Source organism: Desmodus rotundus, chromosome 10, assembly GCF_022682495.2.
Source record: "Desmodus rotundus isolate HL8 chromosome 10, HLdesRot8A.1, whole genome shotgun sequence".
Taxonomy (NCBI): Eukaryota; Metazoa; Chordata; class Mammalia; order Chiroptera; family Phyllostomidae; genus Desmodus; species Desmodus rotundus.
The window spans coordinates 474336-488674 of record NC_071396.1 but is presented as its reverse complement, the minus strand read 5'-3'; the positions used below and the strand labels follow the sequence as shown (position 1 = coordinate 488674).

At 62.2% G+C, this 14339-nt stretch overlaps 1 protein-coding gene across 1 annotated transcript in view; it reads left to right on the top strand.

The window, feature by feature from the left end:
• Positions 1 to 10523, top strand: part of LGR6 (leucine rich repeat containing G protein-coupled receptor 6) — a 64742-nt gene extending 54219 nt beyond the window's left edge. The window contains 5 exon segments of the mRNA XM_053912855.1: positions 617 to 742; positions 1499 to 1662; positions 5073 to 5153; positions 6987 to 8072; positions 8075 to 10523. Of these exon segments, the coding sequence (XP_053768830.1) occupies positions 617 to 742; positions 1499 to 1662; positions 5073 to 5153; positions 6987 to 8072; positions 8075 to 8220 (1603 nt within the window). The 3' untranslated portion in view covers positions 8221 to 10523.
• Positions 10524 to 14339: the final 3816 nt, after the last annotated feature.

Below are 14339 nucleotides of genomic sequence, written 5' to 3'. Positions count from 1 at the left end.
CCTGCCGGCCGTGTGTGCAAAAGGCGTGCCCACCCGAGGGGGCGCCTTCTGGTTCTCACTGAGACCCCTCCCAGGCTAGCACCGGCTCCGGCCTCAGGGACCCTCTGTGCCCGAGCCCGCAGTCCCTCCAGTCTGCGCTCCCTGGGCTCGGGCTGCAGGGCTCTCCTGCCTCCTCCCACCTCCCTCCTCCCTCCCTCTGTGGCTCCTGGCAAGACATACCCAGCCTCTCCTCTGGCTGCAGTGGGGACCGATGACCAGCCGGCCAGCTCTGCCCCGTCCCAGCTCTGGGCTCCCATGTCATCAGAGAGGCAGGGGCGGGGCGGGGCCTCCTGGATGGGACTCCCGCCTGGCACAGGAGCTGTGGCCCAGGGGCCCTGTCACCCCTGAAGTGGGATGACCCCAGTGGACAATCAGTGCCCGACGTTTGATGAGCGAATGAGCGAGCAAGCGCATGGTGCCTGGCACCTCTGCTGGCCGCCCTCCCCCCAGCACCCAGAGCTGCCTTCCTGGCCTGTGACTATCAGCCCTTCTGTCCTCTCCTCTGGCCACACCTTCAGCTCAGCCCTGGCACCGCAGAGCCCTGACTGCCAGTAACCCTGGCCATCCACTGTCCTAGGGACCTGAGAGAAAACCAGCTGACAGCACTGCCCCTGGCTGGGCTGGGGGGCCTGGTGCATCTCAAGCTCAGAGGGAACCCGGCTCTGTCTCAGGCCTTCTCCAAGGACAGCTTCCCAAAACTGAGGTGAGGGCCTGGCTTTCCCCCCACCCCCTGAGGGAGGTCTGGCCCAGGGCAGCTGAGAGGCTGTGAGGGACACGTGAAGGCCACCGGAAATGCCTGGTGTGCAGGCTGAGCGGAGGGCTCACACCCCTGCTTCCTGCCCCTCCTCTGCAGCCCTGTCCCAGCCCCAGGCCCAGGGGACCCTGTGAGGATGGAGGATGATGGGAAGGCCCCTGCACCTCCCTGCCCCTCGCCCCCTCCCGGCACTTGGGTTGCCTCTGCGCCCCTGGAGCTAGGGCAGAGCCCGGCCTCTGAGCAGAACCCCGGCTGCGTCATCCTCCAGGCACTGATGGCACCCAGGGCCCCCTCACAGGGCACCCATATGGCTCGAGGTGCCCGGGGTGGGGGGCCAGGGTGCAGGCCTCCCTGAGGGCAAGCACAGAGGTCACTAGGAGAGTCCTGTCTCCTTCAGTTTAAAGAAGAGGTGCTGGTTGGCAGGCGACCAGAGCACCTCAGTGCTGTGTGACCTTGGGGGAACGCTGCCCCCACTCTGAGCCTGCCGAGGGCAGCAAGTCCATGGCCCCGGCTCCATTCTTCGGACTGAAATGTGCCCAGACCTCCTGAGGCACGAGCCAGGCTGCTGACCCTTGAGTACAGTGCCAGGAAGCCGCCTGCAGGGAGCCGGGGCACACTGGAGCCGAAGGGCAGGCGCTGGGTGTGGGGAACTTGGGATGAGGCCCCAAACGTTCCTGATGCATCCGTGTCCCTCCCCGCCCCCAGGATCCTGGAGGCGCCCCACGCCTACCAGTGCTGTGCCTACGGGGGCCTCTGTGCCAGCTTCTTTAAGGCCTCCAGGCCGTGGGAGGCGGACAACTTTCACCCAGAGGATGAGGAGGCTCCCAAGAGTCCCCTGGGACTTCTCACAGGACAAGCCGAGAGCCACTGTGAGTGATGGAGACCTGGGAGGAGCAGGGGGTCTGTAGGGGAGGGCAGGCAGACTGGAGGCCTGGGGACCCTGGGAGAGGACCCAGGGAGGGGCCGTCTCTCCAAGGCTGCACCGCAGAAGTACGCCCGCCCGCACGCGGAGACACTAGCGATGGAGGTGCGCCCTTTGCATTCACAAGGCCCTGCACCCCTGCACCCCTGCCTCCCTGCCCGGTGCCTACCGTCCCCTCCCCACGCTGCCTCCTTGCAACCCTTCAACTGCAGGGCGTTCTCGGGAACACGCCCATCCCCCTCCACCCCCTCCACCCCCCAGAGGAGGCTTGAATTAGGTCGATCAAGTTCCACCTGCTTCCAGAAGAAGTCCCCACTTCCATCCTGGAGTCAGAAGAAGCAGCATAGGGAGTAGGCTGTCTGCGCCGCCCTGCCCCACCAACCAGCCCTGAGAGTCTCAGAGGGACACTTCCGAGGCCACCAGGTGCCCGAGGGCCTCGCTGAGGAGACCCCAGCCGAGGCCATTGGGGCCAGAGGGGTCCCCATTTCTGGAAGATTTGGGCAGAAGGCAAAAAGGTGGGGGCAGGCGGCCAAGGGGGATCTGAGAGACAGCCTCCTGAAGGTGTCTCAGGTGAGGCCCTGTTCGAGGCCCTGCCCCCCAGTGATGGGCAGAGTTCTGTCCATTTCTGTCCGCTCTGCAACCCCCTCTCCGCCCTCTGACTTCAGAGAAGTGAGTGGAAAGGTGAAATCTAAATGTGTAAGGAAAGCATCTCTCGGCGATGCAGACAGACCTGGGCTCTGAACCTGATGGATGGACCGTCAGCAGCTGGGTGCCTTGGACAAGCCCCCCAGTGTTCCTGAGCCTCAGTTTCCCACTCTGTAAAGTGAGACCTGAGTCACACACCCTCTGGGTGGATCAAAGACCGCAGGTGGCGACCGGGGTCCACCTCTCCAGCCGCCACCACACGCCTGAGATCTGTGCCTGCTGGTGCAGGGGGACAGACGGTGATGGGGTCTCTGGGAGCCCCCCACCATGTGCTAACACCCCTCCCGAGGAGGGTGAGCACCAGGCGGAGGGCCCGGCAGCTGGGCTGCCCCCGGGAAGGCTGGACATCTGCAATACACTCCCTCAGGGGCTGGAAGGAGCAACAGAAACCCTCCTTGCTCGAGGTGAAACTTTCCGCCAGGCCTAGGTCTGGGAGGACCGTGGGGCAGTGGGAGCTAGGGCGGGGCTCCACTTCCTGTGGCAGAGCCAGGGGGCTGCCGCTTCGGCCAGCCTCGATTTCCTCCTCGCTGGGGGAGCGGTTACTCAGCACCTTGGCTGGGGCTCTCAGCCGCAGACAGACGGACTCCAAGGGTGTGTTTCATTCATGCATTTGTACTTCAAAGTGCAGCCACTCTGGAGAACAGGCACGGGTGGGAGGAAAGGTGGGGAGAGAAGGAAATGCCAGGACCGGGCACACGGCGGCCTTCGCCGCCCAGAGTCTGGGCCATGGCAACTCCACAGCCGCCTGCCTCCTGGACCGCTCCCAGGGCGGATATGAACCCTTTGGGTGGGGCAGAAGGGTCTGCACAGGAAACCGTGGAAGCCCAACGTGGGGACAAGTGCTACAGTCACCTGTTCCTCATCCTCTGTAGACGGAGGAAGAGCCCCGGGGCTCTGACTCTCAAACCTGCACATGGTGCAGGGGTGTCATCTGCATAGTTATAAATGTTTCAGAGTGTTTCAAAATTCTTATACAATCTGTGGACTCTGAGATGTCTGTCCCTCCACTCCCCGTGCCCCTCTCTGCTGGAGCCAGCTGGCCACTATTTAAGAAACATTGTAACAGTGAATAGGAAAAAAATCCACTGGTTTCCAACACGTCACAGACTTTCTTTAGCAATGTATTTACCTTGCTAATCCTATTTTCTCTGACAGATAGCTTAGAATCCAACGGGAAGGACGGGTAGAGATGGCCGAGTCCAGCCTCTGAGTCAGTGTAGACCTGCCCTTTCTCATGGTAGGGGCTGTCTGCTTCAGTGTCTCCGGTGAAAGGCGTGCTTGCCCCTGCTTCTGTAAAGCTCCCCCACATCCCTCATGCCCCCACCCCCACATCAGTCCTCCCTGGGAAAGCGTCTTGCCCAGCTCCGGGCTCTGTGGTCAGACACACTCGGGTATGGAGTTGGCCTTGCCGCTCGCTCACTCAGTGGCCGAGGCTGGGGCGAACCACCTGCCTTCCACCAGCCTCGGTTTCCTCTCTGTGCGACGATGCCCAAGGGCGCCCGCCCACAGAGCTGTGATGGTGGTCCCTGTCTGTGCCCACAAGCTGCGTGAGATCGGGCCGTGTCGGGCCCACCCTGCCTGCACCTGGCATGCGGCAGACACTGGGCTCCCCATGGGGACCTCCCCACGCCGCTGGCTGGACCACCCGAACTGTGGGACTCGTGCGTGTCACTGAGGACTGCAACTTCTCCCCCGGAACCCTGAGGGCCGCCTCCTGCTGACGATCGTTTTCCCTGTTCTGCCCTCCAGGAGGACGCAAAACGGAGGAGATTCCTTCGTGCCTAACAGGCCCTCGGCGTTTTTTGTTGTTGTTTTTGTTTGTTTTTTAAGATTTTATTTTTAGAGAGAGGAAAGGAGGGAGAAAGAGAAGGAGAGAAACATCAATCGGTTGCCTCTCACACACCCCCACCTGGGGACCTGGCCTGTAACCCAGGCATGTGCCCTGACTGGGAATCGAACTGGCGACCTTTCAGTTTACTCGACGATGCCTAACCCGTTGAGCCACTCGGGTCCGGGCTCCTTGAGGACAGCCCCTGTGTTCCCACTCACTGTCCCAGCTGCTGGACTGTCTCACACACGTGGCTTCCACTCACTGTCGCCGGGGTCTCCTCCTCCGGACACTCTGGCTCATTTCTCCATCTTAAGGTGTCCTTTTTAATTGTATCTCTTTCCCATTACCATTTTGTCCCCCTACACCCCCCTCCCCCAGCAATCCCCACACTGTCGTCCATGTCCGTGAGTCCTCTTTCCTTTTTGCTTTACCCTTCCACCCCTAACCTCTGTTCCCAGCTGTCAGAAGTTGTCCTCAATGTGCAGTGTTTCCAACGGGACAGGGACTGCGAGTGCCGGCCGGGCCCTGTGGTCACCAGCTCCTGTTCTCAAAGCAGCGTTCCCCACCCCCAGGCAGCACCCGCACACCCTCCCGCCTGGAGAGGGTGCAGAGGCAGGTCACAGAAGGGCAGGTCTCCGCAAAGATACCAGGACGCAGAGAGCCCAGCACGGGAGCCCACCAGTGTTCACGCCCAGGGGCAGACCCTGCGCTCAGGGGCCTGGAAGGACCATGCTGGGCAGAGTGACGCGGGTGACTTCGTAAAGGTACAGGGTGGGCATTTGGAGCCCATGGTCCAAGCAACTTTCTGGTCTCCCCATCAGATGACCTGGACTTGGACGAGCTCCAGCTGGAGACGGAGGACAGAAGGCCGCAGCCCAGCGTCCAGTGCAGCCCTGTTCCAGGTGAGCTGGGGCCACAGGGGTGGGGCAGGGTGGGCATGCAGGGTCAGCCAGGTGTGCTTGCGGCTGTGTGCAGGTGCTCTCTGTGTCCAGAACCCACCTCCTGGGGAGGACAGCTTCTTCGGTGACTCCTGGGCAGGAGGGGGGTGGGGGGAGGTCAAAGGAACCTTTCTGAATCCACCAATCAGAAGCCTCACATCCGGGAAGAAATGCCCCCCATTGAAGAGAAAAGCATTGCTGGGGGTGGGGCAGCTCCTGACCACAGACCCACAGACCCACAGAGCGACCCTCAAGGGGGCTGGACTCTGGCAGGGTCACCTTCTCCACACCCTGGGCTCCGTCTCAGAGTCTCTCTGTCTCACGACGCCCCAGGACGGGACACCCCAGCACCCCCGGGGAACTACTTAGGGCAGAACCGAGCCTTACCGATGGGGAAGCTCCTTTAGAGTTTAACCCAAACCCCTCTTCTGTAAAGAGAGAAGGAAAGTCCTCTTCCCTTTCTGCAAGTCACCCTTGGGTGTACCAGGCACAGCGCCCAGGCCAGGACAGCAGCTGCTCAGCGTGAGCCGGGAGCAAGGGGCAGTGAGCTTCTCTGTGTCACCCACGGGTGCGCTCCACGTTCCCGTCCCTCTGTGGCTGGGCCCCTCTACCCGCCCCCGCTCTCGCTCCCGCTAAGGCTGAAGTCGCGCCTGCCCGCACCTGCCCTCAGCGCCTGCGGCTGCCTCGCGCCCTCTAGTGGCTGCCCTGGCAGGCGCGCCGACACAGAGGAGGAAGCTAGCGCTGTTTCTTCCCACCTGGACAGAAACTTCACCTCTGAAAACCGATAATCAGCAGGTGAAAGAGGACGTTTCAAGGACAAAGCCCAGCTTGAACTCGCTTTAACATCACTCATACAAACCGCCAAGTAGATCGTGTATTTGGAGGAATATAAGGGGCATGCTGAACAGTACCTAGCAAAATTTTAACTTTAAAAGAATAAAAGCTGTACACAGCAAAACCCCAATGGAGTTTAAAACTCTCTATGTCCATATGTATCTTTTAATGGCAGGAAACATACCAAAATGATGACTTCTCTCTGAGAGGTAGGATCATAAGTGGTTTTAATTTTTCCATGTTATAGTTTACAAATTTTCTATAATTATTATCTATTGCTTGGTAATCAAAAAAATGTGTTAAAAAAAATGGCTCCCAAGTTTTTTTTCAAATCCCCAAGCTACGTAGCCATGCACGGCAGGAAAGGGGTCTCAAGCTAAGAGGAATGAAGACATAATATGTCCAGAGTGACCAGGCGATTTGAGGACAGAACCTGGGGGCCGGGAGGGGAAGAGGCAGGGTCTGACCGCCACACGCAAACCAGACCGGAAACCCCAGAAGTCCCCTCCAGATCGATTTAGAAAGCTGCGTGTGTCCTAATGTGCCTCCCAGCTACAGGTAGACACTGTGAATATTAAATGTGGTCTGTGTCCCTGGCCCTGAGCTAGGGGGGTCAAGGGCCACCCACAGCGGGGTCCTCGGGAGCTCCCTGGGCCCAGACTGGGCAAGCAGAGCCTTGGCCTCAGGGCTGTGGCTCTCAGGGCAGCCTTTGCACGCAGGTGTCTCTCCTCCAGCCACAGCCCAATCCTGACGGCCTGTCCACCCCTCTGGACTTGCCCGTCCCTTCCTTTCTCCCCGGAGCTGCTCCTGCGGAAGGGCGGTGTGCTTACCCTTTGCTCCCCGCCTGGGCTGGCAGCGTGTCCCTGTGCTGTGTGTGTGTTTGTTGCAAGTCCCTCCCGCGGGTCACCCCAGCCCCAGCGGGGGCCCCCGCAGCCCAGGACCATGCCTGCCCTCTCCCCACAGGCCCCTTCAAGCCCTGCGAGCACCTGTTCGAGAGCTGGGGTGTCCGCCTGGCCGTGTGGGCCATCACGGTGCTGTCGCTGCTTGGCAACGCCCTGGTGCTGCTGAGCGTCTTCGCCGGGGGGCCTGGCCCCCTGCCTCTGGTCAAGTTCCTGGTCGGAGCCATCGCAGGGGCCAACACCGTGACCGGCGTCTCCTGCGGCCTGCTGGCCTCTGTGGATGCCCTGACCTTTGGCCGGTTTGCCGAGTACGGGGCCCGCTGGGAGTCGGGGCCAGGCTGCCGGGCTGCAGGCTTCCTGGCAGTGCTCGGGTCCGAGGCCTCGGCGCTGCTGCTGGCCCTGGCCGCCGTACAGTGCAGCATCTCGGTGTCCTGCACCTGGGCCCACGGGAAGGCGCCCGCCCGGGGCAGCGTGCGAGCAGGGGCGCTGGGCTGCCTGGCACTGGCGGGGCTGGCGGCTGCCCTGCCCCTGGCCTCAGTGGGGGACTACGGGGCCTCTCCACTCTGCCTGCCCTACACACTGCCCGAGGGCCAGCCAGCTGCCCTGGGCTTTGCCGTGGCCCTGGTGATGCTGCACTCCTTCTGCTTCCTGGTTGCCGCCTGCGCCCACATCAGACTCTACTGCGAGCTGCCGCGGGGTGAGCCAGGGGCAGCATGGGACGGCGCCATGGTGCGGCACGTGGCCTGGCTCATCCTCGCCGACGGGCTGCTCCACTGTCCCGTGGCCTTCCTCAGCGTGGCCTCCATGCTCGGCCTCGTGCCCGTCGCCCCCGAAGCCGTCAAGTCCGTCCTGCTGCTGGTGCTGCCGCTGCCCGCCTGCCTGAACCCGCTGCTCTACCTGCTCTCCAACCCCCGCTTCCGCGAGGACCTGGGGCGGCTCTGGCCCTGGGCGAGCGTCACCAGGCCCCTGGCCTCGGCCGCCACCAGCCACCTGCAGAAGAGCTCCTGCGACTCCACACAGGCCCTGGTGGCCTTTTCTGATGTGGATCTCATTCTGGAAGCTTCTGAGGCTGGGCACTCCCCCGGGCTGGAGACCTACAGCTTTCCTGCAGTGGCCCTTGTCTCCCAGGGGGGCACCAGGCTGGAGGGCGGCCAGAGGGAACCCACTTTGGGAACCAGCAGCCCTCCATGGACAGGGAGCTGCTGCTGAGAGCAGAGGGGGCTGCGCCAGGTGGTGGGCGCTTGTCAGTGGGCAGCGGCGTCCAGCGCTCTGGCTCCGCCTTTGCCTCCCACATGTAAATGTCTCCCACCCTTGTCTCCCGTCTGCTCCTTCCCTCCCTTCCATGGATGGCGGCTGCTTGTAAAATAAATCCAACCCACACTCAGCCCCGTCGTCCCTGGGAGGAGGGCCCAGGCTCTGGCTGCCTGGGCCCGGTGGCCGTCACCGGTGTGTGCTGGCTGCACGGCCTGGTTTCCTCTGGGCCGTCCTTCGGGCCACTGCCTGGTCATGTCTGCTTAAGGGAAGGGGCCCTCGTGAGGAAAGGCCCTCAAGGGACGGCCAAAGGCACTCGTGGGTCGTACACAGCACGTGCCCTGCGTCCCGTTAACCCGACAGAGATGCGTGGGGGAAGGCGGCACGGGGGCCGGCCCTCTCTGAGGGCCACGGGCCACGTCCGTGCCAAGCCAGCTCTGACCGTCCCTGCAGCAGTGGGCTCCGTTGCTGCTGTCTAACCCAGCTGCCCCGGCCGCTGGACGCAGGGCCTGTTTGCCTGTTTGGTTTCTGTGGACTGCCAACCTCTCGGAGAATTCAGCACTGCTCTCTCCCAGGGGCCCACCTCGTGCTCCCCAGGGACCCCACGAGGTACCCTGGTCCCAGGAGCCCCACCTGGGTAAAGTGGGGGCATCAGCTGGCAGAGACTCCCCCTGCGAAGGATGGGGAAGAGGCTGCCCTGTGGTTCCGGCCTTGGCCCCGCTGCTGGGGCAGGCAGCATGGTCCTCCTGCCTCCTCCCCAAGCCCAGCTTCCAAAGAGGGAGGGTCCTGGGTCCCAGCAGGTGCACACAGCCCCTCGGTGGCTCTCTGACTTCCCTCTGGCCCTGAGTTGCCACCTCGTGGTTCTCTCTCATGCCACCTCTTGCCAAAGCCGGGTCCTCCCTCTGCATCCTGGGCCCCGCCTTTTCTGAGGGGGGTGCTCAGCCAGCAAACTGGAGGTGGATTTGTTGCCTGCATTGTGTTGTAGGAAGCATTACAGAAATTGGGGGCCCCATAGGTCAGGACCCTTCTGCCTGGCCCATTGTGCCTTCCTACCTTGCAGTTCGCCCGATGCCTCTGAGCACCCCGGGTTGGCCCCTCCCCACCCCAGACACTCACACTCGGGATGAGGCAGTGAGAGCAGGACCACTCTGCAGACACAAGGAGACAACTTGGGGGAGACCTGTCCCAGGGCACCCCGACATCGGCCACATCAGGACAGGGGTCTGGAATCTGAGACCGAAGCAAACACAGCCCACTTCCCGAGTCTTGGTCCTTGGCCAGCACTCCCCGCCAGCCCCAGGGCTCCACTGTGAAGACGGCCCTGAGATGGTCCTTCAGCCTCACAGCCTAGCTGCTCTGCTGTCCCCCTGCCGTTCCCAGACCTGGCAGGCGCTGACCCGAGTCCACTGGCTGCGTGGGCCACGCTGCAGCCACGAGGCCAAGACCGGGAGCGGAGAGGGCCCTTCCCTCTGTCCCATCCGACCTGCCGAGTGGCTTGGACTCTCACAGGCTCTGGAATCAGTGTGCTGGCCTCGGGACCGGCACTCTCCATGTGCCCACGCGCTCCCTTGGCGGTGGGTCATTCGGGAACGCTGGAGCTCCTTCCTTCCTGGCTCCCCCTGTAACTACCTCTGCTCTGGGGCAGCCATGGCCCCCACCCCGCTCCCGTCACTCCCGGGTCACGGTCCCACCCCGCCGCTGCTGTGTGAAGTGTGAGGATTGCAAGGTGTACATATCGGGATTCTTCTGTACAATAAAGCACAGTGAAGTATCGCGTGTGTCCCTGGGCTCTTATCTCTGCTGGACCCAAGGTGCAACCACCAAGGGGCAGCCTTGGGGGAGCAGTCAGGCGTGGAGGCTCTTCCTCAGCCTGGCCTCTGAGCTCGGGCACCTGGGGCCCCGCCAAGGAGGCCCAGGGTGAGGCTCAGAGGGGCCAGAATCCACGGCCCTTGCCCTTTGCACTTGTGCTGGGTCAGACAGAGCTGTGGGGAGAAAGCAGGAGCCAGTGGGCTTCCAACAACTTGGACCCAAGCCTGTGCCTGCAGTCTCCTGACCCCAAAGGTCAGCTTGCTGTCCTCTTCTTGGGTCCCCTTCCTCTCCACTCCCTCCCTTGGGAGCTTTCTCACCCAAGACTTGCTTCAGAGCGGGGTGATGTCCCAAGATAACTGGGGGGCCCCTTTGCAGGGTGAGAACCCACAGTAAGACTATCTGTAAGATCGCCCTGGATGGGGCTCAGGGGCTCAACGAAATGGGCGTCATCCCGAAAACCAAAAACAAATCAATCAACCAGTTTGTTCCCAGTCAGGGCACCTGCCTGGGTTGCGGGCCAGGTCCCCAGTTGGGGGCGTTCAGGAAGCAACCGATTGATGTTTCTCTCCTTCTCTCTCCCTCCCTATCCCCCTCTCTAAAAATAAATAAATAAAATAATTTTGAAAAAGAATATCTAAGATACATTCCCAAAGGAGGGTGCTCCGCGGCGGTGGGTGGGCGCTGGGGACCCAGGTGGGAGCTGTGATGTGAGGTCAAGGCTGACCCTGTCCACCTGCAGCAGTTAAGGGCACGTTCAGGTGCACTGGGCGTGGGAGGGCGGGTCTCCCAGAAGGAGAGGTGCTGAGGCCTGAGCAGGGAGTGGGAGCTGAGACCGGGAGACCTGTGTCCCGAGGCTCCCACCCTGGTGACCCTGTGCCCTGGGATGTAGAAAGCAACCGCTGAAGCGATTCTGCCTCCTCTGGACCCACTGCTGCTGCTGACTCAGCCTGTGCTGGTCCGCGGCTGCTGCAGATGGGGGTCCCCAGTCTTCCTCAGGCTGCCCCTGCCGGCTCGCTGCTCTGTCGCCCGGCTCACGGCCTTGGTTCCTCTCGGTATGTCCCAGGGTGGTGTCCCGAGAGACCGGGCGAGACTCCCACTGCCCAGCTCCTTTCTCCCCACTGGGCGAATCACAGGTCGGCAGCCAGCTGTGGTCAGCCACTCGGGCCAGGTCCCGTCCCGGCCCTCGGGACTCCAGGTCTGTGTGCGGGTCCCGGTCGGGTGGAACAGGGCTGTCCGTGGGCACAGCAGGAAAGGCCCATGGAGCGCCTCTCATACCTGCCACCGCAGCCCTTTCTGGGGCCTCCGCAGCCCTCACTCAATTACTTTTGGTTGGAAAAAAAGAATTACGGAATTAACATATCTAAATACATCCATGTATTTAGGTTCTGTTTCCCCACCTTGCGCGGACACCTGGCCAGGAGACGCAGCCAGCACGAGTGGCAGCTTCCACCTGGACGATGCTGAGGCATCCCCGAGAACTGCCCCGTGAGGCCCAGACACTAGCCTGAGCCCTGTGTGGGTCCTTTCCCTTCCAGAACCCCACGCACATTATGGTCCCTCGTTCCTGTGTCCTAGACCCTCTGCCTGGGCCTCGGCTGCTGTCTTATCGCCTCAGGTCGGGCGAACGCCCCTGCCTGCTCCCAGGGGGGTGGTGCCCCCAGCTCCACAGCTTGTCCTGGTCCCTGTGTGCAGGGCTGGAGCCCTGAAAGTTCCAGAACTTGTTCATTAGTGAAGCAGCGATTTTTGTTTGATCAGGTGAGTAGGTAGAGTTCCTTCACCGGCAGGTAGGCTTCCTGACACCCCCTCTCTGCCTCCCCCTGCCCACAGCGTGAGGGCGAAGAGGGCAGTTGCTGACCGGGAATGTGGCCAGGCAAGGAGGATTGTTGGGGTGGGCCATCAGGAGGGGAGAGGGGTCCTAGGGACAGGCCCCTTGCAGTAACCTAGGACAAGGCACGAATGTGGAAGACCAGCAAGCATGGAAGGGAAGGTGAGTGGGTGACTGAGACCCACCTTGTCCACTTGTCCCTGTCCCTGAAGTCCGCAGGCTCTACTCCTGGACGTCACAGGTGGCGTCAGACCCACAAGCCCACCGAGGCTCAGCTCTGGGAGCCCCTGGCGGAGCTTCTCAGCCCTCGTCGCTCTGCAGAGAGGAGCCTGCGGAAAGGTGGCTCTGGGGGCGGAGCAGCGGCCTTTGTGAATACCGGCTGGGTCCAGGGTCCACGCGGTGTACAGTGGGGCTCTGGGGCCAGACAGGCCTGGGTGGGAGTCCCAGACCTGCCGGTGTCGGCAGGTGTCAGAGGGGTTCCCTTAACCTCTGAGTCTGTGTCGTCAGTGGAAAACTGGGATGGCACGGCACCTAAACTCTGCGGGCTATTGAAGTTGGCAAAGGAGATTTTTTGTGTAAAGAAGTGAGTGCCAGGCACAGAGTGAGTGTTTGGGAACTGTCAGCCGCTCAGTCCCCCCCCAACATGGGCATCTGGGGGCTGCTTAGCTGACGGCACTTGAGATGGGGGGGCTACCGAGAGGGGAAGGCAGTGGAGCCAGGCAGGAGCCTGTGGGTGACTATGGGACGGTCAGGGCTCTGGAGGAGGAGCCTCCCGGTCATGTTCTGAGGTCAGTGGTGAGTTGCCAGGTGGGGGAAGCTGGACGTTTCCCCAAAGGGACCACCACCGGACCCTGTTCTAGAGGACCTGCAGACCAGCCTCAGCCCCGAGGAGGTCCCCTCTGCTGGGAGGCTGGGGGAAGCGGTGTCCACAGGTCACCTTTGAAGCGAAGTCGAGACGTCCTGGTTGAAGGTGCCGGGAATGGAAGGAAGGGTGACTGGTCACCTCTGATAGACTGAGACTTGGGGAGAGACATGGACGTTCTGGGGGGCCTGGCAGGAGCTGGGGGTTGGGGTGGGGGAGCCGTCCCAAGAAGCAAGGAAAAAGCGGAGAGCGTTGTTTCTGGGTGTAGCAGGTCTGTGCCCATCTCCAGCCTCTGCCAGCTCATGGGCAGCCCTGTCCAGCTGTACCGCAGCTGGCCTGCCTGGGGAGCAGGTTCAGAAACCACAGCCCCCCTCTTCTCCTGTCCTTGTCCTTGCCTCCCCAGGCCACCTGGCCTGCAAACAAGACAACCTGGGCGCAGGGTGGGGGGGACAGGGGGGACACACACCAACGGGAAAACACACACTTGGCCGGAAAGGAGCTTTATTTGTTTGTGCTGAGTTCCCGTGGCAGCTGGCAGTCAAGGATAAATAGCTGGCCCAGCCTTCGCCCAGCGACTGCCCAGGAGGTGGGGGGGCGGCACATTCTGCTCTGGTTTAGATGCTCCTGCGGAGCATGGGGAGGGGAGGGGCACAGGGGAGGGAGCTTGGGACCTGCAGTGTTTACGTGATTGGGCTCAGTGTCATCTCTCCTCTCTAATTAGAGGTTTGGGGGCACCTGGCTCGCCTGTCCTAGAAACAGAGCAGACGGGTGTGGAGCAGCTCTAGGGGACACCTGGGGGTGTCCGCGGTCTCTGCCCCTGTCCCCTGCTAGGCAGCCCGTGCACACTGTCCCAGGCCCGGGCCTTCCTCTCAGCTGGTCCTCACGACAGTCCGTGAGTCAGGTTTCCGTTACCTGCGTTTTGCGGGAGAAACGGGCACAGAAAGGTGGCCGGCCCCAGGCTGCCCCATCACAAGCCCACTCCCACGCTTCCTCGAGCTTTTCTTGCTCTCTCACTGCTGTTCTGCAGCCGAGTTCTTGCACCTGCTGCGTCAGAGGTGGGTGACTGGCTGGCTGCGAAGCCCTGGCAGCGTGGGGTTGCTTATGCAGCCACTGTCGCCAGCCCTTGGACGTGCTCTCAGGCAGGGTGTGTGAGACAGACCCCGGTAGCAGTGGCCGAGGGCTGCAGGTCCTCCTTCATAAGGGACAGGCGAGGACTCCAGGGTGGCTGCCTTTGAACTGAGACCATCACGGCCATGAAGGCAGAGGGGATGGCACTCATGCAGGCACTGAGGCAGATGGCCAGGTGTGTTCAGGTTGGGTGTCGGTCACGTGGGGCATGGCTGCTGCTGTGAGGGTGGGCAGAGAAAGGGGCAGGGGCAGGGGCTGAGCAGGGGCAGGGTGGGAAGCCACTGGGAGGACTCTAAGGAGGGGAGTAAAAGGCGGCTTTTGCATCATCAAAAGACTGTTTTTGTGGCTGTGGGATATGTGGACTGTGGAGGGCCACGGCTGGGGACAAGGAGACAAGGTAGCAGCTGTGGCTGCACAAGGAGAGAGGCCGGCAGCAGGCCAGGGCTGGGGTGGGGGCAGGGATGGCGGCTGAGGGCTGCCCAGGCTGAAGCAGCAGGTGGAGTCCATCCTGCAGGGCTGAGCCTTTCCTCCCCCTGCCCCCG